The 26,247-nt window shown below is 36.1% G+C and overlaps 1 protein-coding gene across 2 annotated transcripts in view; it reads left to right on the forward strand.

Annotated features, from left to right (window-relative positions):
- Slit2 (slit guidance ligand 2) overlaps window positions 1–26,247 on the forward strand; it is a 338,183-nt gene that overhangs the window by 237,471 nt on the left and 74,465 nt on the right. Inside the window, exons 10-16 of one of the 2 annotated variants that reach the window (XM_051165157.1) lie at window positions 4,214–4,285; window positions 4,734–4,805; window positions 12,523–12,594; window positions 16,148–16,291; window positions 16,403–16,566; window positions 17,447–17,470; window positions 20,789–20,939. In XM_051165157.1, coding sequence (XP_051021114.1) covers window positions 4,214–4,285; window positions 4,734–4,805; window positions 12,523–12,594; window positions 16,148–16,291; window positions 16,403–16,566; window positions 17,447–17,470; window positions 20,789–20,939 — 699 coding nt within the window. The remainder of the gene's footprint in view (window positions 1–4,213; window positions 4,286–4,733; window positions 4,806–12,522; window positions 12,595–16,147; window positions 16,292–16,402; window positions 16,567–17,446; window positions 17,471–20,788; window positions 20,940–26,247) is intronic. The other variant, XM_051165158.1, reaches the window with a different exon arrangement.

Genomic DNA, 26,247 nt, shown 5'->3' on the forward strand with positions numbered 1-26,247 from the left:
AATAATAATATTTTAAATATAAAGAGTTTGAAAAATTTAAAGCTTTTGTATATTTTAATGTTTTATATACATTACACTTTATGAAGAAATTAAAAGAAAAATATTGCAGTAGAAATAAATACAAATTATATGCCTAAAACACAGATATCTATTGAGTTAAATTTCAACACGGGCATTTAATATAATGAACGTACAATGTATATTCTAAGATAAAACAGGCTAAAAGTTCTTTATATACTTCAGAATTCATAGTGTTAAAGTAATATAGTCTTAAAAGCCTATACAAACACTAATAACTTCAACTGATTATGCTCATATGTAGATTTACATATAAACAAAGAAACACATTTATCTAATAATAGTTGAGCAACTGAAAACAACATTAGTAAATCAATATATTTAAACAATACAGAAAAGTGTATAAGTATGTTGATTATAAGAATGAAGATTATCATTTTGAAAAAGAGCAATATAAGGAATGTTATTTTCAAATTAAAATAATTATAACTTTTACATTTAAACTGAAGTGGCCTTTTCAAATGCCCTTTGTAACTACGTCAAAAATAAGAACATAAGAAAAGCCAGCACCTCTCTCGATCGTGCCATTCATTGGTCAGTGTTATACTGTCATGTAAGTTTTAAGTGAAGCAGTTTTCACTGTGAAATTCACATTATGATACATCGCTGAAATGAAAAAACTGATAGTGTCATTATTTACATTTGAGACATTGCATTTCCATGTATAATCTACTTTCATCATGTATTTTTTTCATTTTATGGCTTTTATAACATTAAATATTAAATTCTTATGGGCTGTATTATCATTTTTACTTGTGATTGATTAATATAAATATTTTCATAATTTATCATAACAACCTGTACATACGGGCTAGGGAGGTGGATCAGCAGCTAAGAGCCCTTGTGATACGATCTTGAATACCTAATATCAAATCACAGCAACCATGTAGCAAGTGGAGTGTCCTCCAGATGCCCATAACTCTAGCTCAGAGAGATCTAGCCCCGTGTGCACAAGCCCATGTACATATATTTATGCAGACAAATAAACATTTTTAAATGAATTAATGATTTATATGCAAATTTGTAAAGCATACTAAATTGCCAATTGAATAATTAACAATTTTTATAACTATTCTAGGCTCAGAGGCATTAAAACTATTAAGTGAAAATTGAGCTTTCCGTGGAGTACCTTAAGTCTTATTAAAATAGATCTAGCCAATAGTCAGAACAGTCTCCACACTTGAGTAGAGAGTGTGATATGACTTTCTCACGTACTCTGGTGCCTCACATTTGACCATGTCCCCTGGAGGGGGAGACCTGGTGGCACTCAGAGGAAGGACAGCAGGTTACCGAGAAGAGACTTGATACCCTATGAGAATATACAGGGGGAGGTAATCCCCCTCAGGAACAGTCATAGGGGAGGGGAATAAGGGGAAAAGGGGAGGGAGGGAAGAATGGGAGGACACAAAGGATGGGATAACCATTGAGATGTAACAAGAATAAATTAATAATAAAAAATTTTAAAAAATAGAATAAGTTTGGATAAATGTGTGGGTCCAGAGTACTTTTTATCACTATACAACCCCAGAACAGCATAATTTCCACATTCTACATTTCCTACTGACCCTTTTATATTATTTTCAGCAACCTCACATATTATAAAAGTTACATGAGCAAATTTTTAATCTGTTAAAAACTACTCAGAAACATTTCTACTTTTCATCATCATCATGTTGCTATGGTCCAGTGAGTAGCCAATATGTAAAGTTTCTTTAACACAGACTGATTATTTGAAACTTTTTGTAATATCACTGTAAGAATGGATCAAAGCTGAAACAAACATGATTTGTAAACCATCACTCTAAAATGCACTGATCAATATTACAGAAAAAAAAACCTCAATGCTTGCTATATTTAGAACCTGTGAAAAGTATTATTTCTTAATCCTTGGACAAATAACTCGAATGCTAAATGTGTGTGCGCGCGCGCGTGTGTGTGTGTGGGGGGCGGGTGGGTGTAAGCTAGCAGACAGTTGATGTCTTAGGTCTTCCTCAAGCACTCCCCACTTATTTGTTTAATATTACTCTAATTATGCTTATGTTTATATGTAGGAAGTATGTGCGGGTGTTGATTCATGTACCCACAAAGTCCAGAAGAAGGCATTAGATCCCCTGGAGCTGGAGTTATAAACAGTCGTGAGCCACCTGACATGTGTGCTGAGAACTCAACAGAGGTCCTTTGCAAGAGCAGAATGCAATCTTCATCACCGAGCCTTCTCCTCTGCCCCCCAGACAACTTCTTGTCTTTTGAGACACAATTAATCAATTTGCAATTCAAGGTTCAACTAAAATGGTTGGCCAATATAAACCGGGGATATCTGCCCATGTCTTTCACTCCAGCCTTGGGGTTCATACGTATGTTGCCACACTTCACTGTTTATATAGTCACTAGGGATCAAAGTTAATGTCCTCATGTTTGCATTGTGGAGCACTTCACAGTGAGCCTTCTCTCCTGGTCTCAAATCCTTAATTATTAATACAGATGTTTTCCTGAGATAAATCTGCCCTTTAGAAGGCAACAACCTGAAGATGAGAAAACATGCATATTGAAATAAAAAATGTATAGGCATTTGTGTGCAAATTTCCATACATCTATGTACATATGGAAAACAGGTATATGTATATATTTATATGAACATATGCACACATATGTGCTATATAAGTACACATATATGCATATATATTTTTTAATCCACACAGGAAATATTACTTATTTCAAGTAATTTTTAAAAAAATTTTCATGGAGGGGAGCATGGTGGAATGCAGGCAGAAATGGTGTGCTGAAAAGTAGCTGAGAGTACATGCCGACCCATAGGGAGGGGGTGAGGGAGGGGAGGAGGAAGAGAAGGAGGAGAGACAGAGAGGGAGAGAGAAGACAGGGAGAGAGAGAGAGAGAGAGAGAGAGAGAGAGAGAGAGAGAGAGAGAGAGAGAGAGAGAGGAGAGAGAGGCGGGGGAGCTATTTCAAGTAATTTAATATAAGAATTTAACACAGAAGAATTTCCTAAACTCTGTCAGAAGGTGATACAGAGAAAACTCTTCTACTTAGCTCCAAGTCAACAATGGCCAAAGAAGTTAAAATAGTAGAAAATAAGGAGGTGCCGCCTCTAGCAGGAACTGAAAACACAACACCGGCGATGTGGCTTTGGGGCTGTAACCTAAAAGAGTGGACAAATATACTCTAAACTTCCTCTTGGGTGCTTCAGTCTTTCATTAGCACCTCTCATTGTCTAAACCCTGCCCCAGTAGTTCTCTGGAGTCAGCTCTCGAGGACCCAATGCAGAACTGATAAGAAAGGCTGTGAGATGACTCTTAGGTGCTGATACGGGAGAGCCCGAACATGAAACACAGATGGGAAACAAATGAGTTTACTAAGCGACCTGGTGAAAGCTCTTCCTTTGTGTGTTCCGTGGCTGGGTATGCATTCCTCTCTTTCCTCCAATAGCACAAGCTTAGTATAGATGGTGTTTGAGAGGTGTTTTTGCTGTGCTTTTCATCACATCCTAAAAACATTCCCCCTGTGTTTAACTAAACCTTTCTTGCATGTTTTTATTGTAATGGTCACACGCCAAGCTAGCAGATACGCATTGTTTACTGAAGATATCTGTATTGTTTATAGATTTAGATTTTAGGATTTTTGCCTCATAAGTGGCTTCAAAATTAATTTTGTGAGCATTCCAGTTTTTTTCAACTGATGGTGTGTGCTTTCTTTAGAGGGTAAAGACTTTAAATTTAATATAGATCAGTACTTTCATATTTGAATTACAATTATTGTTAAAAATATTTTACACCTAAAGCCAGTGCCTCAGTATATTTCCTTTACTCATGGTTTATTAAAATATATGCCTAATTTTGTTTCAACAAATGCTTCCTACTCTATGTAAAATTCTGGTCCAACTTATGAATGGTTAGTGACTGCGTATTACTTTTATTTTATAATTGCCCTACTTTATTCTAACCTTGCTTCACATTGAAAGATCAGCACATTTAATTTTACTACTGATTTTTAGAGGAAAAGAAGAAAAATCTCTCCTGAAAAATACAGACTTCCTCCTGACTTGAATCTTATGTTTGAATGTAATGTGTCTAGAATTTTACTTTCCCTTCTAAGCCCTGATATTTTTTCTTTCCATTGCAGACGTTTGGAACAAAACTCCATCAGGGCCATCCCTCCAGGAGCCTTCTCACCCTATAAAAAGCTCAGAAGAATGTGAGTTACCAGTGTTGTACAAGATATGCCATTTTTTAAGTTATGTGGGCCAAGACTTTGCAGGAATAATTAAGCATGGATATTGAAGAGATTGACAGCTTAATGACAGTCTGATTGCCAGTTGTACAGTAGTACTTTAATCTTACTAGTGGGACCTTGTAATTTTTGATGTTCTCTGTAATTTACTTTATTGATTCCCACCAAAAAAAAAAAAATACCATGACATCTATACTCTAAGTAAGACAGGACATCCTTACTGATATCTTAAGCAGATGGATAGTACCTGTTTTACAGAGTGTGATTCGCCTGTAAATTTTAGTATTCTCTGATGTTTCCTTTTGAAAGTTGTACATGTGTCTTCATAGACAATGTATACAAGTGAGTCCTCTCTGCAGCCAATTTCTCTGCCATCCTACTTCATTTAACCTAGCCCAATTTCTGATTGTAGCGACCTGAGCAATAATCAGATCTCTGAGTTGGCACCTGATGCCTTCCAAGGACTGCGCTCCCTGAATTCACTGTAAGTAGACAGGTTTTTGTTGTTGGAGGTGGTTTTGTTTGGTTTTGGTTTTGGTTTTTCGTTGTTGTTTTGTTTTGTTTTGTTTTGTTTTTTGAGGAAATCCAAGTTTTCTCAACAACCAAAGGCATTTGTTTTCAGATTTAAAAAAAACTCCTGTCTTTTTATGGTGAGTTACGAATCATTATCTTCAGTTGTTATGAGTGGTTTTCATCATCTCATGGAGGCCTGTTGTTTATCATTAACACTAGCCAGTTTTTCGGGTGAATTTGTGGGTTTGTTTTTTTTTAACTTTGTTATTAAAAGGAGAGTGGTCCCTTTGAAGGAATTATTTTTTCCAGCTGTAATGAAGGGACAATTTATTTTTAATTACTCTGGAAAACTCTAGATTTATAGTTTCTTACTCTATAACTTCATGTGTCTTAGCTCTCTGTTGCTCCTCTGAAAATGATGAAGGCCAAGTATTGCTGATAATAAATGAGTATATATCTGGAAACCATCCTTTCATCCTTTCTTCATTACAGGAGGATTTTTACCACCAAAATAGCTTCAAATTAAGCATTAGTTATGAAGGTCAAGAGAACTCACAGGAAGATAGCTATGTAATTTGGAGACCGGCTAAAATAAGTTGTTAAAGGTTACCATTATTTAAAGTTTTCAAAGTATATCAAGTAAAATAACCTTTAGTTGTTTTATAATTTGAATGTAGAGTCTGTCTTACTCACTTGTTACAGGTTTCCATTGATATAAGTTAGTATTACCAGGCTCTCAGGTTCCAGAAATTAGCCTTTTTCTCCTTCTCTCCCATAATTATCTTTCAATAAGTAAAAAAAAAAAATTTACAAGTTTCTTTTCTACTGCACATTTTAAGATCTTTCTGTAAACATCCTCAAGTATATATTTAGGTTAATTTGAGTAAATACATCTACTGAAGATGTGAAACTAGTTTAAACAATATGTTGCCAATACCTCTAAAGAATTCTCATGAAAGAACTAAAACAAAAAAATAATTTTAAATGTTATTTATTATTAAATTAATTACCAAAAATTTTTCATGTCTTAAAGAAATCTAGGATGGATTTTTACAAAGATTTTTATGGCCACTCTTGTATATATAATATAATTTGCTACTATTAACATCGATGCTTATATATGATAATATTATATATTATACTCCTATGTATTAATGTAATATAAAAAGCATTATTAGCACAATATCTGTTTAAAATCATATACTAATTGAATCACATTTCTCCTTGAGGACAAAAGACTACTACATTTTGTATGTATTTACTTATATTTGTATGTGTGCTTGAGTACCTGTGTGCATGAGTGGATGTTGGAGGACAGCTTGCCAACAATTCCCCTCTAGGGCCCCAGGATTGAACTCATATCCAAATTTTTGGCAGGTGCTTTTGCTTGCTGAGTCATCTCACTTCTTATGTCATGGTTTTTTGTTTTTCTCACTCTGACAACACTAAAATTTGTATAGTATTTACAAGACTTTGGGGCAAGCATGCTAGACAGAATACTAATATTCTCTGAAATTAATTAATTCTTCTTTTCATCATGAGAGAGGATATACATAAACATACATGTTTGTGTGCTTGTGAGTAAAGAATGGAAAACAACTTTGGGTGTAGCTTTCCACTTCCCCATTTGTATATGATAAGACCTTCTTTTCTTTGCCGCTGGACACTTCAGGTTAGTTGGCCTGTGAGTTTCGGCAGATTCTCGACTCCTGACTCTCATGCCATTTAAGCACTGAGTTACACACATGTAGCACAGCAGGTATTTTTATGTCTGGAGCTATCTCTCCTCCTATCTGTAGTTTTATTGCTTCTTTCATTTTATCACTTTATTGTTTTGTTCTGACTCAGAAACCTCCTTTCGTAGGTAGAAAGTAAGTGCTACTCAGAGTAACAGTGTATGTACCCAGCTTATACCTGAAATCTTTTGATGGTTTGTGTTTATTTTATCTCCACAACTTCCTAGTGCATGTCTAAGCAAGTTACTAATATTCATGTGCCTCAGTTATCCTCTCTCTAAAATAGAGGAGCACAGCCTTCCCTTGCCGGGTTGACAAAAACAGAGAGCAAACCGCTAGAGGTAATAGGTACCACCATAGCAATCTTTGTCTACTGTACATCAGTTTGAATGTTTCTGGATTTTAAGTATTCCAGAGAATGTTGGTGCTCCAAATTCTTAGCATAGGCGGACCGTCTTCTCATCATTTATCCCTCATTTCCCATGTAAGTGTAGACACCAGCACCCTCATACATGTCCCCCATACATTCATATACATAATAAAATAAAATAAAATATATTTTTAAATTTCACTTACTATAGTTTCCTGTCTTCATCATCTAGTTCCCAAGTTCTATGGAGGCTACGTTACAATGCTCAACTGGTAATTTTGCATTTCCTGAAGTCTTTTCTTGGACTGCAGTTGACTGCAGTCTGCTGCCTCACATTTCTTACTTCACTACTGGGCGTTTCATAAGATTAAAAAAGAAACAAACAAACAAACAAAGAAATAAACAAACAAAGAAACAAAGAAAAAGAAAACCTATCATCTCCATTTATCTCCTGCTTTCTTTTTACTGTGATTTCTTAAATTTTTTTTGCTATTGCATATCTCAAAGTGCACACCATTGCTTTTAATTTATGAGTTTAGCTTTTGGACTTCTCCTTTAATGATGGAGTCAGTCCACAGGAAACCTTTTGCAATAGGTGTTGTGTACTTTGATGTGTTGAATTTTTTTTCTGCTGTAGGAACATTTTTTTTTGCCAGCTTTCAACAAGCAGAATTCAGACTGCCACCAGCAGTTGCTGTTGCCCACTGTCCCTCAAAACAAACACGTAGGCTGAAAGTAGATTTCCATTTTTGGTTTTTGGGCTAGTGACACAAATAGGAACTTCCTTAATGTGCCAGCATTGTTTCGAAGGACCATAAAAGTCCCCCATCTGATTAAACGTGCTCTGTGAATCACACTGGATATAAGTCATGAAGAAGGAAACTAGAGACACTACCCAGTGTGCTATTAGTCATATTTGGTTTTGCTCCAACTTTCTTTTCAAGGGAATAAATTTATGTCTTCCAGTTTTTCCTTTTAATGCTTTTCCTCTTAAAAAGTACACCTGCTGGGAAATAAAGAGTCCATGTGCTTTCTTTTTTCATTTATTTATTAATTTAATCACTTTACATCTTGATCCCAGTTTCCTCCTTCCTCTTCTTCCAGTTCCTCCCTCCTCACTCCCTCCCCTCTGTCCTTTTACTCAAAGAAGAGGAGGCCCCCAAGCTGTACTAATCCACACAGGTACCTCACGTCACAGCAGGACTAATCACTTCTTCTTCTGCTTGGGCCTGACAAGGGGAAAGGGATCCAGAGGCCGGCAACAGAGTCAGAGACAGCCCCTGTTGCCATTGTTAGAGGAACTGTATGTTGACCACGCTGCACATCTGCTACATATGTGTAAGGGTTCTAGGTCCGTTCCACACATGCTCTCTGGTTGGTGGTACAATCTCATGGAGCACTGTAGGCCCAGGTTAGTTGACTCTGCAGGTCTTCCTGTGATGTCCTTCACTCCTCTGGCTCCCTCTATCCTTCTTCCTACTCTACCATAGAAGTCCTAGAGCTCAGCCTTATTGTTTGGTTTTGGGACTCTGCATCTCTTTCCATCAGACGTTGGGTGAAGCCTCTCAGAAGACAATTAGGCTAAGCTTCTGTCTACAATCATAGCAGAGTGTCATTAATAGTGGTGGTGTTCCCCCTCCCTCTACTGGAAGTTCCACTTGGCAATAGGAGGTGGTTACTTCAGGCTCCTTAACCCCTGCTGTGGAAGTCTCAGCTAAGGTCACCCCCATAGACTCCTGGGAGCCTTCTCTGTCCTGGAGATGCCCCCACTCTCTCCTAGTCCCCTGCTCTATATTTGATCCCCACCACTGTTTCACTCCCCCTGCCCTCTCCCACTCAGTTCCCTCTTTCCATCTACTGCAGATGTTTATTTTTACTTCCTATTCTTTAATGTGTAGCCCCTGGGTTTCACCAGATTCAGTGTAGGTAACACATCACAAAGTGCACAGAGAACATCAGCTGGATTTGAGGGGTGTAAAGTTTGAAGAAAAAAAAGAAGATCCCAAACCTGGGTGGATTGGGAAGGGAGAATGGGTTTTGGAGGAGTTTTGGGAGGGAACAAATGTGATCAAAATACATTGTACAAAATTCTCAAAGAACTCATAAAACATTGCAAAAAGTGTAGCACAAGTTCTCATTGGCCTTCTTGTTATATTTTTAGGAGATTTGTCTTTTCATTGTTTTTATATATTTTGTCTCATTTTCTTGACACTCATTTGGCTTTTGAAGATTAACTCATTTCTCTGCTGCTACCATCTTCACACCTTTGCTATGTCTGAGAGTGATTTTATTTATAACGCCAGCTTTTTGTAAGTAGACAGGAGCATCCCTGGTGCTAGCAGAGCAGCGCAGTCTACCCTATGGGGGAGGTCCTGGTTCAGTGAGCCTCCGTGTCACAAACTAACTGATGGACGTGATGGAGGACATTTAATGTTAGCCTCTGCACTGAAGCTGAAAACACACACACACACACAGACAGAGAGAGAAAGAGAGAGAGAGAGAGAGAGAGAGAGAGCAAAACACCAAACAAGCAAACAAAACACTCACTGGACCTTGACCAAAACCCTATGCAATTTGGTAGACTGATCTGGAATTTATTCATAGGGTATTTAGTACTTGTTAACTGGCAGTTTTTACAGTTGATAGATCATATGCCAAGAAGGCCTGTCGGCTATATTTCCTGTTTCACTCCATAAGTTCCTCCTCTCACTACCAAGAAGAGACTTGATACCTTAGCACCATATTCATGGGGAGGAGGTCCCCTCAGTCACAGTCATAGGGAAGGGGGATTGGGGTGAAAGTGGAAGGGAGGGAGGAATGGGAGGATGCATGGGATGAGATAGAAAATGAGATGTAATATGAATTATTTTATTTTTCAATAAAAATGTGTTTAAAAAGTTCCTCCTCTCATTGCTGTTTTCCCATTTTGTTCGATACTATTAATTTAATAATTTTGTAAATGATCACTTAGAAACCCAAATGATCAAAAAATAAAAAAATGAAAAAAAATGAAAAATAAAAAAGGAAAGAAATCCAAATGACTTTTGGAACAAAAATGGTTCCTTGATACAAATATGGCATTGCTCCTGACTAACCATCTTCTTCGTCAGCTAAAATGAAAGCTAAGTAAACAGATTGTAAAATGATTCCCTTTTTGATTTTGTAAAAGTGGGAGTCCTACAATTTATGAATATCTTTGTTGATTTTTGAATATCAGTAAAATTTTAAAGTAAAAAGTTTAGTTTTCAGAATTACTCTTTCGATTGTTCTTTGGACATCAAACCCATTAAACGAGATAATATCAGCTGATGGTGGCAGATGGTGGACATTTAATAACCTACTGGTTGAGTTTAATTGAAGTGGGGACCATATCCACAGCTTAGCATAGTTGCTGGCACATGCCCGGGTTCAGCGGCTACATTTGGATGGTTTAATTTAATTAAATATCCTGAGCTGATACCGTATTAATCTGCCCACTCGAAACATACATTTACCCTTTATCCTTTCTTAATCTTCATCTTACCCCCTCTCTATCAATATAGTATTTTCACTTTTATTCTTTGATATTTAAAAAAAAAAAAAAGTTTTTTTTCTCTCTAATTGATGTGTTTCCCTGATAAAAATCTCTATCTTTGTCTATATATGTGACCTTTTTGTGTGCTTTAAAGCTGTAACACCGGAGCCTGAGCAAATTGGCTGTCTCCCTACACCATGTAGAACGTTGCTTTATTTATTCCTTTGAGTATTTTTTTCCCTATATTGCAATACATCCCACCTCCCTCTGACATCTTGAAAGAGGAACAGAACTTTGTCATTCTAGTAATCTCTGTATGTTCATCCTTTATACATTAGAATCATGTGCTGATGTCAAGCAAATTACTTATTTGCACTCAAATTTTCAGGCTTTCATTTATGATCCATGACACTCATCGATCCTTTTCTCAAATATGTTTCTGTTTTTAAAATTATGTTTATTTGTAAAATATACAAATATATTTTAAAAGGTACATCCAAGTAAACTCTAGAAGGTAAAACATTTTCTACTTAGAGTATTATATATTATTTATACATAGATAACATAATTTTATGAAATATTATATAAATATATTTATATATGCAAATATATTTTATTACATATTATATATTCTATATAATATTATACTCAACAAATTTATAGACTATTACAATATATTACTATATTATAATACTCTAACTATTTTATGTTATATAAGAAAACATATATAATATTATTAATAAAATGTACGGCATTTAAAATACCTGACCTTGTATAATTATAAGTACTTTGATGCTACTAAATGTCTTTCAAACTTTACCTTTTAGTCATATAAGATGTATATTTCAAAAATTACTATTTGGTTTTTGGAATAGTTTTTCTTAGTTTAATTTTCTTGTGTTTCAAATTATGCATGATTAAAATTTCATACATAAAATATATTATCTGAGGTTATTTTCTTTTTGTTTTGTTACTTGTTTTTTAAAATATTTTTTGAGACAAGGCTTCTCTGTGTAATCACCCTGGCTACCCAGGACTCACTTTGTAGAACAGGCTGGCCTCAAACTCACAGAGATCCACCTGCTTTTGCCTCCAGATTGCTGAGATTAAAGGTGTGCTACCATGTCTGCCTTTGAGTTTTTTTCTTAACCAGCCATCCAAAGAATTTCTTGAACCATATCCTTAAAACAAATAAATATGCCTATGATTTTTTGGTATATGTAGTCAAGTGCCCCCTAAGGCTGCATCTTTTAACTTCTACACATTTTTCTTAAACTTCATATTTAGATGCTATGATAAATATTATTGGACACCTATTGTTAAACTTAAAGGTCTTTCCATCATTTCCATGCAACTCATTTACACCACTGCTACATCCTGCTTTGAAACATGTTCCTTCATTATTCTTAGCTAATTTTTCCTCATTTCACTTGTCAACCCGGCACCAGAACACCTAATACCTGTGCTAGGCACCAGACGTCCTGACCTGATTACTTGAAGATCCTTTCCCTTAGTGTCTTCCCTTGATGTGCAAACAGAAGTCACTATCCTGATGGTGCATTCCAGTCCACACTTGATGGAAAGTTTTCAAGTCATGTTCATAATCATTATTTTCTCATATCTTATATTTCTCATACAAATTATGCCATGTATTTCAAGTCCCTGGCCTTATATTGTTTCCTCCTTATATTACATTGTTATGAGCCTGAAATCACTCATTTCATTAGCAATAGATTCTACACTGACTGATCTCCTTTGCTACATACACAGTGCTCTGATTGCCTACAAACTATGTGCATGCTTATGTGGGGGTGTTATATGTACAATGCATTTCAATTTGACAGGAATTATTTCACAAAATGTCAAATAAATTATGAATTATATTTTTCTTAATCTGTGTTTTATATGTATTCCAAGTTATGTATAGTAAGCCTATATTATCTATAATCTATATATCTATATGTAATATAGATATTATATAATCTATATATTTATATATAGTATATAATATATATGTGAAAGAACTAGTTAAGTGTGTTTGATTTTAATTTTTTGTATAATTTTTCAGTGTCCTATATGGAAATAAAATCACAGAACTTCCCAAAAGTTTATTCGAAGGATTATTTTCCTTACAGCTACTGTAAGTATTTGATTACTATGGATCTATGGAACCTAACATAAATGTATTTTTTTAAATATATCATCTCTTAATTATCTGGAGTCTTCAACCCAAAATGATACAGGTTAATGAAACAAAAGTGATAAATGTAGCACTGCTAACATTGATAATAGCTTTTATGCAAAGGCAAAGCTCATTAGAACTGCCCAAGAATGTTTCTCTTCAGAATAAAATGAATGATTGTGTTCTGGCTTCCCCAATGTGGTGAGGTTGTGTAGTGATATGTACCCCATAAAATCTCTGTTATGCTGTTTCCTGTACCTTGGATGGAGCTAGAGAGATGAGATGCCCTCACCACCCACTTATCACCAAAGATCTAAAAGCAAAACTTGCAGACTTACTTCCGTGGAAACACAGGCATTGGGTACAGTGAAACATGCTATGGGGGCAATCTCCTGATGGAGTTGTCTGTGACTTTCTCCATTTTATTAAATGCCACTCTGCTTCAACTATAGCTGCCCCTCATTTGTACTGAAAGAAAAATTCACTTTATTTATAGGACCCGATATGATGCCAGGTATCTTAATGCCTGACCATTTTCAAAGTAAGTTTGTCAAGCAGGGAGACCAGTAAGGCAATGGGAAAGTTGAATTTAGTCTGTAGCATCCCTTACGTAGTAACCTTGTTTGTGGCAGACCCTGGTCCGGAAGCTTTACATAGTGAGACAGCATGATGTGATGCCTTCCCTTGCCTTTTCACTAGTCCTTCTTACAATTCTTAAATTTAGAATACTGGATTTATTTTCAATAGCATTCATTCATTGGCATTTATGTGATTAGAAACTTCATAGTAACTACAATCTTCCTTAGCATCGCTATTATTTCTTACTTGAGAAACTCATTCTCCCAAACTGTCTTTGTATTAAACTCTTTTCACCATTCTGCACAATTGTAGTTTGTATCACATGCAGAAACAGATACACAAAAGAGACTGATGTTAAAACAACAAAAACTTCCTGAGTGTATCGCTCTAGAATCTACTTAATTTATGATATATACATTAGTGAGTGATTGTGCGTATTGTTTTTGTGAGCCAATGGTCATTTAAAGGTTCTAACTCTTTGAAATTAATTTATAAACATTGTTTTTTATTTGATAAAATGGTGTTATATATATCATAGATGTCTTGGCACACTATAGATACAGTGTGATGCTCTTTGCAAAGGAGTTACCCTGTTGCTGACATACTCATTTTCCAAGAATACTCTCCATCTACTGTATCTTCAACTGTTCTCACCATCATTGCTCTTTTTGCCATCAATACTCAAAACGCACTTATTTGTGGTGACTGTAATACATGTGTGAGGAAATCATAGAGATCTGAAATATAGCCACTTTTTAAAAATAGACCATCTCCCAACTCTCAAGAATGACCCATTCCTCAGGTTTCTAGAACTTAAAAATATGCATCTGTGCTATCCCAATCCTTTTACAAATAGCCAAGAATATTATGATGCAAAAGATGTTAGCTTTCTTTCAACCGTTGGGTAGTAGGAAGAAGTAAGTTAATGAACAAAGAAACTAAGAAGACGGCTACTGATGTGTCCCTATTTTTCACATTTTGTTGATTTGAAACAAGTATCAACTTCTCACAGAAACAACTGCTTTCAACATTTCCAGGCCTCCTTCCATTTCCTCTTTAATTTTTCCTTCTCCAACACCCTTACTCGGTCAACATGTGAATTACAGAGCATTATCAGTGGTGCTTGTATTGTTGCAAAGGTCAGGAGGGATGCATTTCTTGAACCCCATCCCCAATTCAAGCCTCCCACCCACCCTGATTCAAACCAACTCCCCAGAGCTTTCAGGTAATTTTTTTATGCACCATAAAGAAACCTGAAACTTAAGCTCCTGATGGGAGAACACAAAGCACAGAAAACATGATCATCAGCAGAAAGCCATAGCCTCGAGTCTTCATACAGAATCTAAACGGCGAGCAAGTGAAATCCAAAACTGTGTTAGCTGGAAACATTTTTGTTGTCATTGTCAAACGAGAACACATATTCATTATGTTACATGATGAGAATTACCCAAACCACATGGCAGGTAATTTTGAGCTATTAAATGTTTTAATGCCCTAAATAAAGTAAGAAGGTAAAGACAAGGAGTATTAAACAAGGACGGCAAAATAGCTAAGCTATGTTTAGAAGCATGTGCTGTTAAGATTGAAACAGGTAATGAAAACGTGGAGCACCGCATACTGCGCTTAGGAGGAGTCACAGAGAGGGCAGGGTCTGCCTAGGTAGAAACTGTATTCTGGGAAAGATGTATAGCACCAGCGGTAAGACTCGGTCATCCATAAGTATCATAATTAACCTACATGAATGACGCCTGCCCGTGTATGATCTCTCAAGCACAGTATGGTGTATTGATGTAATCTAGGGAAACAGGATAATGGGACACTGCATTAGGTGGGTATCTATCCTGCAAATAGAGCCTTGAAAGGGGTAGTGTAACTTTTCTATCCAGGATGGTTATCATGAAGTCATGTGTCAGCAAATACATTTGAGCATGTAGTATATACTTGGGGGAGGGGTTGAAATATGAGGGAACAAAGGATACAAAAGTCCATGACATTCTGTGTACAAATAGTAGCCATTGATAATACCAATAACAAAAAATTGAACCTATATATATATCATATATGTGATATATACAATATATATATATATATATATACAATATATATATATATATATATATATATATATATATATATATATATATATATATATATATCAGTGTAGCCATGTGAACTGGACAGCCACAGGATGAGCTGTGGAGTCCCAAGAGTGAGCTCCAGACACCTTTGGGAATTCTGAAGGATATTGATTGTCGACACTTTTACTCTGACCAGAGCTGTTGCATGGTCCTGGGACATCATGAGCCCACGTGCCTTTTTTCCTCTCTTTTTAAAAATTAATTTATTCAAATTACAACTCAATTGTTATCCCATCGCCTTGTATCCTCCCATTACTTCCTCCCTCCCGCTTTCACTCTATCCCCCTTCCCTAGGTCTATGACCGAGGGGGACCTCCTCCCCCACTATATGATCGTAGGCTATCAAGTCTCATCTTGGTGTCCTGCTAATTCTTTCTTTGAGTGCCTTATAATGATCACTCTGGCTGTTGTTTTAGGAGACTGAACTCTGAAGTGGCTGGAGACACTTATGTTTTAATTGTTTTTTAGTTTTTTCTTGACAACAAAAGCCGAGCCTCACCTACCTTTGTCTATGGTTTTACATTTATGTCACCCTTTATAGTTTTTTAAAAATCTTTTTTATTGAATGCATTTATGAGTACCAGTGAATTTCAGTTCATTTGACCATGTATGTGACTTTAGCTTTTCCATGTAAACCTCCAATTTCACATTCATAGTTACTACATTATTATTAAATGTATAAAGTTACTGTTGGGATTAAATGCATTTCTCTTGGGTTTCCTACAGAAAGGCAATATGACAGGTGACTTAATGAGATGCTACACTTTAACTCGATGACTGTTTTGATCAAACAGATTATTGAATGCCAACAAGATAAACTGCCTTCGGGTAGATGCTTTTCAGGACCTGCACAACTTGAACCTTCTCTCCTTATACGACAATAAGCTTCAGACCGTTGCCAAGGGCACCTTCTCAGCTCTCAGAGCCATCCAGACTATGTACGTATGCAAAATTTGGACTGAGTATAATAACCATTGCTTTCACTGTGAATGTGAGAGCTGAGGCCCATGCAAGTAGTGTATAAAACTCTTCTGCTGTGTTTCTGAAAGGCATTTGGCCCAGAACCCTTTTATTTGTGACTGCCATCTCAAGTGGCTAGCGGATTATCTCCACACCAACCCAATTGAGACCAGCGGTGCCCGTTGCACCAGCCCCCGCCGCCTGGCTAACAAAAGAATCGGACAGATCAAAAGCAAGAAATTCCGTTGTTCAGGTAATTTCTCACTTCATGAGGCATTCCCCTCCGGACTGAAAGCTACCGTTACATAAGAATTAGCAGCAGCTGCTGCCTTTAGTTGATTCCCGAGCATTGTACAGTCTCATTACATTCCCTTCTGTCTGGAGAGGGGGAAAGCAGGAGATACAGAGAAACAACTCGAATAGGGAGGGTATCCAGTAAACCAGAACCGATCAAACGAAAAGGATCCCTGGATCCTTCAAACTATCTTCTTAGGGGTTCGTATTTAACCAGGACCTTTGAGATAACCCCCAACCCTGCTCGGAAGTGCTGCTCCTCCTCCTGTTTGTTGTCCTGGTCTCTACTGACCACCACCACATAGTTGGACATGCTTTTACTTATTTACAGACTGAAATCGGACTTGATTACGTGATATTTTCAACCTCAGACAAGTAGAGGGTTGGAGGCTCATGATGTCTCATCTCTTTATGAAAATGCTGGGAAGAGACAGTTTTTGGAGACTATCTTTTTGCCATTGTGAAATAGTGCATTTATCCAACAGCAAGCATTGTGTAGCTGTGGACTGGGACACTTACTCCATTGTTCATATTAGTCCGCTGTTGTCTGTGTTCTGATGGTAGGAAACAAGAACCGTCACGTGGGGAACTCTACTGGGCATATTTCACGTTGTGCAGTTGATTCATGTTAAACATACAGTATGGAAATTATATTTCTTATTGTCCATCTTTATAATGAGTTTATCGCTCACTGTGTGTTGTTTACCTCTATGAATATGCATTGTCCTTAGTTCTCCTTAGTAACTTAAGTCCATTCTTAATCTAATATAACTCATATCTCTGCTTGATGACATTCAGGACCATCTTCTATTTTTTTTCTCTCTTTTTTTTTTATTTAGCTAAAGAACAGTATTTCATTCCAGGTAGGTTTTGCTCGGTAGTAGGACTAACTGCAGACACCCTTTTTCTTGACTTATGTAGCTTCTAAACATTGATGTGCATGCTTTTGGAAGTACAGTGAGCACTCTATATATCTGTAACCTATGCATAGATCATTTGTAGCTGTATCCTGCAAGCTCCACCTCTGCATGCAGCTTCTGATTTTGAACCTCTTTATAAACAAACAAAAAAACCTTCTTTCCTCACCCTTTTCCTTTTTGCACATTATCTGCAGTTTCTCACAATAGCGAAAATATTTGAACGTATGGCTTTCTACTTAAATCATATTTTTTCTATGTTGAAAATACAATCTTTCAGCCTGTTTTTAAAATATAGCTTACTGGGCTAGATTTAAAGACAGCAGCCTCTCTACTGTCAAAGAGCTAGTTCTAAATAAAATCAGATATAAATATGCAGAACTGCATTGTCAACAACAAAAAAACCCACTTATATTTTGAAGCTTCTTGCTTTGAAAAGTATTTTTTGCTTACTTTTGTTTTTTTTAATATAAAACAGCTGCTTCATACTGATTTAACTGCACTTGGTTTATTATTATTATTATTATTATTAATTTATTTGCAATTTAACATTCTTGCCTGTCTGGAGTCAGACTACAAATAAAGACTCTACGAATGAAATGCTCACATCCATCTTGAATTCATTAACAGTTAATGGACACTAAATGCCTTGAATATCTATGCAGGAGGAGGGCATGTTTCTAAAGATGCAAATGCAAGGTTTTATACATTTGCTTACGTCGAACACCTCCAAACTGATAAGTCTAGAGCTAGCTCTTTAAAATATATCCCTTATTTTGTTCTTGTGGCAATGGATCCTGACTTGTTTACTTAAATGACTATATATTAATATATAGTATTTATTTGTATTGATTTTTAAGGATTTATTTATTACCTATTCTTGTCATTTAATTAGTTGTACATATTTAATAGATTTAAGTATAATGCTTAGTTTGAATTTTAATTCTTAATTAATCATCTACATATTATGTCTGTATATGTAAACAGTAATGTGTTGAAAAGAGCAATTGATTGGTCTTCATGATCAATGTATAACTTTTGTTATTTTTATCCAATTAGGTGCAAGGGTAGCTAATAATTATGACTTAACTGAAGCCCTCTGAAAATCAGAGTACACATAAACTAGCATACCAATATTATTCAAATTCCAAAATTGTGGCAATTCATCTAATCATTACCAAAATTTCAATTTATTAATCATTTAGATGCAAAAATCCCAGTACAGCTCAATACAATAGAAAACCCATGTCGTTGTGACAGTTATTAAGTTTTCTGCTTTTCCTGTAAGATAGGAGCCCAGATGGGTTTTAGCAAATAACTTCTATATCAGAGATCATGTCTTCTGTTTCAATCTTTGATAATTCAACTTATATTTATGTTATTTGTAGAATCCATGTCACATTGATTACTTGTTCCTTATTTTGCTCTTTTTTCCACGTCAAATACTAATTGGGATTTGTGTCTACCTAATAATAGTTTTAAAATAAATATTGCTGATTGCTATGGTATCAATTATGCATTTTGAAGTGTACTCAATGAACCTATTGTTGATACTGTTATCAGAACAATGTTTGCTTTCCTGTGGCTCTTCTGAAAACAGAAAAGACACAGATTCTTCAATAAATAGAGTAGCACTTATTGCTATTTTGGCATGTGACCCTCATATGTTGTTATATTTGACATTTCAAATATTTTGTTGAAATTCTGATTATGTTCCCTCCAAGGGATATGCATTAGGACTTGGGGGTCATTTAGGAGCATATGACTTACTCGTAACTATTAATGCATATATCCCTATAACATTCCATCATTGGCTTTTCATCCATTTTATATGTATACTCATCTATTTTATTCAGTATGGCATTCTAAACATCCTGGTGATGATACAACAGAAAAATCCATCTCACATCCATTAAAGGAACCCACAAGCATTTAATTTGTGCTGTATAGTATTTTTATGCCATTGCACTCTCTATAAGCCCTTATACTTAAAAAATGCAAAACAATTGGCAAAGCATGACAAACGCATCACACAGTGCTACCTCATGACTGTCATGGTAAGAAACAAGGAAGAAAACCTAATGTGATATATGTTTGTCTATTAACCTTAACTAGGATGATTCTGTCTTTCTTTCCTCCTTGGTGATCTTTTCATTTGCAGGAATTCACCATTTGGCCTGTAAGTAAAAGTGTCTCATCTGAAACGTAACACACCCTCTTTTCAATCCCCGGTGTACCTTCTTCTAGTCTTGATGTTTTGCGCCTATTTTCCATGAAGAAACCACAGACCACTTGAGTTTCTCTGTTGTCCTTGTAGCTTGCCTTCAACTTCTTCCTGGATGTTCTTCCCTAAAGCTGTGGTTTCCACTCGGCACTTCTGAGGAACATGGGTGGCGCCCTTCCATATAGCCCCTTCTTTGTGTTTCCAGGCACCCGAACCCTTCGGTAGTTATGTTCTTACTCTGGTCATACACATTCTGCGGGAAAAGTGCATGTCCTGTAAACAGTATTATGCTTCCAGACCATCTGTAGCTTTTCTCCTCCCTTCGTCTTTCCTCTTGGTCTTCCCTCTGGCCTAGTGGTTGGTGTAGTGATAATGTAGCGAGATTTTCTGTTGTGCTTGATCTAACCATGTGGTTGCGAGGTATGAGAAAAACATGGTTCCGTCAAGCACCATGGAACGTCACGCAGCTTTCTACAGCATGGCAAGCTGCTGAGGCTCAAGGCAGGACTTACTTGTCTTTTTTTTATAGATTCAAAATGAAAAAAGAGGGCTTTTGGGGGAGTTTCTGAAGATTATGTGAGAGGGAGAGAATAACAAAAGTCCGTAGAAAAAAATTAAAACCTAAGTATATCAATTTTCTTTAAAAGCCCTATATTAATATACAGGAATATATTTATTACTAGATATGTTTTAAATTTTTGACTCAGAAAAAACTGGTTTTTTTTTAAAAACAATTCATAGCCATTGTGTGATTATCTGTGAAATAGAATAGCATGGCTCAGAATCAGATCAGCAGAAAGTACAGCTGTGAAAAGCTCATCTTTATTAATGTTTTCCTGTCATGTGAATCTGGTCCCTCTTTTTTCCAGAAAATTCCAAGTCTTTCTTTTAACCCTCACCTGACATCCATTGACCAAAACTCCCTAAGTTGTCTCCCTGCTGCATAATCTATAGTTATCCTACTACTTTTCTTCCCATGTATCAATGATTACTCTAACATTCGGACTCAGAATCTTATTTTTGCCTTGAATCCTCAATAGGTACAGAAGATTATCGATCAAAATTAAGTGGAGACTGCTTTGCAGACTTGGCTTGTCCTGAAAAGTGTCGCTGTGAAGGGACCACAGTAGACTGCTCCAATCAAAAACTCAACAAAATCCCAGATCATATTCCCCAGTACACAGCAGAGCTGTAAGTTTCTCTGACTACAAAATCCTACCTGGGAGGGAGCAAGAGACAGAGAGAGACTGCAAGGAAGCATTGGAATTTTTGTCCTGACATATTAATTATCAATAATTTAATTAATTTAATTTATACATCTTGAATTGAGAGCACCTCTTCCTTGTTGAAGAACATGTTCAAAGCTGTCTTAGTTCACTATTTTTATTTAGGTGGAACAACAACTGAACAATCAAATTTTCTCTCAAAATTTAGTCATCAGTTAGTAATGTTAATAATAGAAATATCTGATTATTATTGGATAATCATTATGGTAAACCATTTATAAGCATTTCATAAATTTGCAAGGCATGTAATTCTTTTTATTAATAAAAATTTTAACATATACATTTATATTATTATACATATATAAAATAAACTATATATAGCAAGAAGAACCACGAAACAATCAAGAGTTATATTAATGTTACATTCATAGTGTTTTGGCTATTTGTATTTGGCAACCTTGAAGAAACAGCCAAACAAAATAATTTGAGAGTCACCAAATATATCAGGGAGTGACTTTTTAGTTGTTTCACTACTTCTCTTGTTCAAAATGAAAGGGCTCCATGATTGCCAGGAGAAGGGCAAACAATAACTTTTAGCTTGTTTGTTTGTTTATGAATAGTGGATAGCAGATTAGAGAAAGCTGAAAACTTTTATAATACCAAATTTATATTTACAAATTTAGGATATGATCCAGAGTATGAAAACATGTGCTTTTGGAATTGTATGTACATAGATCTATGCCCATGTGTAGTTCACCTTGCTTGGCTGTAAAAGGAAAATGTGCACTGTTACTTTTCTAAGATGCATAACAACACTAGTGAACTATAATCATTTCCTGAACATCTTCGCTAAGTGTATTTATGGTACCATCTGGTATGTGTCATTTATTACTTTGCAAAGTTGCTTGTCTCTGTGTGTATGCATAATCCTTCTGTCTTCAAATAGATTACAGCCTCTTGATGGCTAGCATTGTGCAGTGTCATTTCTGTCCCACTGTGACTGTCCACATGCCTGTTACTTAATGAATTTAAAGCAAATAGAATAACTAGAAATAATGTCTTTCACAGGGTTGGCAGAAAATAACCTCTTTATGGTTCCGGTGACTGTTTTTTTTCCCCACCCACTAATTCATGGTATATTTACTAGATTAACAGATTTGAAAATCAGATAATTTGTAGCAAGATCACTAAACTCCAGTCTATGTGGCTGTGTATGTAATTATGTTTATTTCTATAGTGATACAGATGAGTGATATTATATTGAGCATGATATTGAGTTAAATAAGTTTAAAGTTTAAATGTGTTAAATAAGTTTCAAGAATTCTATGAGGATCTAGCTTCTAATGTAAGATTCAGCAAAATTTCCACTTTAAAATTTTAATATTTTCAAGCTATGCACATAAAATAAATACTTAAGAGAAAGATGTTTGCAAACCATGCACTAAGTCGGAAATTTGGAGTCAGAGTTTTTACTATCATATACTGACAATGGCTTTATATCCAAAATATATGAAAATCTCTTAAAATCCACTAATATAAAGTTATATTGCCTAACAAAATTGTCAAATTATCCATATGAACATTGTTTCCAATGAAGATATATGATTGGCCAATAAACATATGAAAAAACTTATGCTTAGTTATTATATAAATGCCAAACTATTATTTTCTGATGCTCTGGTAAAATACCAGGACCATGAGCAACTTTTAGAATAAAGTGTGTGTTTTGGCATGTGGCTGCAGAATGAAAGTCCACAAGAGCAGGAAAAGAATGGACCTGTCTGATCACAATTCAAAACCAAAAGGAAGCAGATTTTTTTTTTCAAAAAAAAAAGAAGTGTAAGGCCTTAAACTCTCAAAGCTCAGAACATACTTTCTCTAGCAAGGGCATGGCTCCTAAAACATTCCAAACATTCCTAAACGGTGCCATCCACTGGGAACCAAGTGTTCTAATACATGAATGACGTTCTAGAAAATCTTTCTCATTCCAACCACCACATTACTCGCCCTGCTGCCCATAGGTTGGCTGCTTTATGACTCAAAATACATTTAACCCAACTTCAAAAGTGCTGGGGACCTTTAACAGTCTCAATGGTGCTCAGAGCGCCTAAATCTCTTCCCAGACTCAAAGTGGTAGTCCCCAATAAATTAGGAAGGAAGGGAAGAAAGAAAGAAAGAAAGAAAGAAACTGCATCCAACATACAGTGATACATTTTTTCACTACTATTCAAAAAGGAGAATTTGGAACATAGGGAGGAAAGATTGGACCAAAGCAAGACTAAAACCCAACAGGCGAACATCAAAGCATGTAGCTCCATGTCTACTATCTGGAATTTCAGACTCATAGTTAAATGGGAATCCGTTCTTGTGGATTTTCTGTCTGTGTTATACATGTCTCTCTTAGGCCTGGTTCTACTTCCTGTTTGCAATTCTTCACGGTTCTGTGATCAGCAACATTGGGAATCTCAAGTCCAATGCAGGCTTTACTCAGTCGCTGCTCAGAGCCTCCTTAATGGGAATTCAACTCTATCACACATTGCCGGACCTCACCACCGGTCTGATATATCTCAGACCTAATCACTTCCTCGATTCCACACAGGAAGAACTCACGATTCCCTCAGCCTTATATCTTCTGTGTCTCCAAAACTGCTGCCACATGGATGATAATGTCAAATTCAGTTGACAGCTTGGTATGAATTTGCATATCCTTGGTATTAGCAGTTTGTGTATGCTGGTGCTTCACATACTGAATATTTATCAGGATGTCGTCTTGCCCTGCAAATGGCTCCCCTACCCCAGTGGAGAATAAGAACCTTTTCTTTAATAACATTAAGCTCCTTAACAATTACAGCTTCCTTTGCAGCCCATGCTTTGGGAACAATTTGAAGACCTCTAGTGTCTGTCCTTTTCCTCTCCGTGTTGCCCATTTTATATTTGTTTGTGCACCACTTGCTCTTTTGGCTGTAGCTGTTGATGATAGTAATCAGTAATAACCATTCCAGGGACTCAATGTCTATTTGCCTTAAAATCATTCTACCAGAGAACTTCACCCATTACTTTTTATTTTAGTCCTAAGCAACTTCTTAGGAGGTGTACAGAATGGAGTCAGATTCTTTGCCAAATGAATGACCTCTAGCCCCGCTATTGATACAGTTTTTGTTACCCCCTGAAATCTAATGAGCCTGACCTATAATATCTGTATTGCTCTCAGGATTTTACTCTTCCTGATTCTTCCTAGGATGGCTAATTAAGTTCTGCTTATAGCAATCAACTCCTTTTATAGTCCAAAGTTTCAAAGTCTTCTAAATCTATCCAAAAACCCCATCACTGCCAGGTTCTCCATAGCAACAACCCCACCTCACAGTACAAACAACTGTATGAATTACTGGATCTGTTGCCATGTTAATTTTCTCTCTCGGTGGTGGTTCACATTTAATATTTCTATGTGCACCACTTGCACAAAATGTGGAAAAGCAACTTATAGAAGAGTTTATTTTGACTTAGGGTTCCTGAACACAAGTCTGTCATGAAAGGGAAACCATGATGACAGAGCAGGAAGTGATGGACAGATCACATTTCCCAGGCACACAGAAAATGTGGTTATAGGCATTCAAACGTCTGTCTCCAGCGATACAGCTCCCCAGTATGACTGCACTTCCTCAAACGACACCATCAACAGGAGAGCAGAAATTCAAATACAGGAGCCTATGGGAGAAATTTCTCATTACCACCCCTTGAAAAGTCTGCAGAAAAGGACAATATGTGGGGAGAATTTATACATTGGTCCTTCACATGTGGAATAGTATAGACTTAAGAAGAGAGTTTGTTCTTCAAAATAATGAGCATAGGTCTTTCTTTTTTAATTTTTTTTTATTAATTTATTCTTCTTACATCTCAATGGTTATCCCATCCCTTGTATCCTCCCATTCTTCCCTCCCTCCCATTTTCCAATTATTCCCCTCCCCTATGACTGTTTCTGAGGGGGATTACCTCCCCCTGTATAGAGCATAGGTCTTTCATGTGATCAAAAAAAATCTACTTTTATGAGTATAGTCAAAAAATTTTAAAGGCATGTCCACACACACACACAAAAAAAAACATGCTATGTTCTGCATAGCATTTTCATAGTGGACAAGGTGTAACCTAGGACAAATGTCCACTAGCTGGAAAATGGCTAAATGACTGTGGGGTGCCCATTCTGTTGCTCAACAGTAAGCAGTGAAATACTGATAATTCCATAACATGAGTAAAAATTCAAAACATCATAAAGAGTTTGGAGAGGTGGCTCAGCATTTAAGAACATCTACCACACAGCTCCTACAATAAACTCAAGTTCAATTTTTCCAGCACTCATGCCACATAGCTCACAACCACCTATAACTCAGCTTCGGGAGACTCGGTGCCCTCTTTTGGCCCCTTTGGACACCTGCACATACCCATAAGTAGATACACATGCCTATACATAATTGAACATGAGACAAAAATCTTCAGAACATCCTACAACATGAAGCAAAGGACATATTCTGTGTGAGTCCGCTTAAGAGAAATTTCTAGAATAAGAAAACAAGGGTGGTGTGGCATGAACAAGGGATGGTGGTGGGGAGTTAGTTGGCTGTGATAATAATGAGAGGCTATTGCTAATGGTTGGTACTGATTTTGGAGTGCTTTTTGGGTGTAGAAAACATTGAATTAGAAAAGATGGGTGTTCTGGGTTTTGTTTGGGCTTGTTTGAAACAGTTGTTTACATTTTTTATTAAAATGGAGTTTCTTATATTGCTCTGATCTCTTAGAGTTCACCAGGTAGACAATGCTGGCTCCAGATTTGCTGTGGTCCTCTACCTTTGCCTCCTGAGTACTGAGACTGCATGCAGAAATCATTTCACATGGCTTGCAATTTTATAAATACACTGAAATTCTATACTTTAGTATTTGAATAATGTATATCTGTTAATGATAAAGATATGAAACAGGTACTTAGGGGTGAATGCGTACTAGGTTGACAGCAGTGACAAAAAGGTTTGGAAACTTTTTTTCTGGAGATTCCTTTATGTGAGCTGGCTTTGATTATTCTTTACTTTTCTTAATATTTACATATATCTATGAATTTTGATCTTTTAAATTTTTATTGAAATAATAAAACCTGAGCATTTTAATGAGTACTCCAGTATATTTGTGCTATATTTTAAAGTTATTAAATAATATTATAACTCAGTGTAACATATACAAGTTAACCCCTTCCTACGTAAAAGGAAACATTTGTCTTCTTTTTTTGT

The sequence above is a fragment of the Acomys russatus genome, chromosome 22 (genome assembly GCF_903995435.1).
Source record: "Acomys russatus chromosome 22, mAcoRus1.1, whole genome shotgun sequence".
NCBI lineage: Eukaryota > Metazoa > Chordata > Mammalia > Rodentia > Muridae > Acomys > Acomys russatus.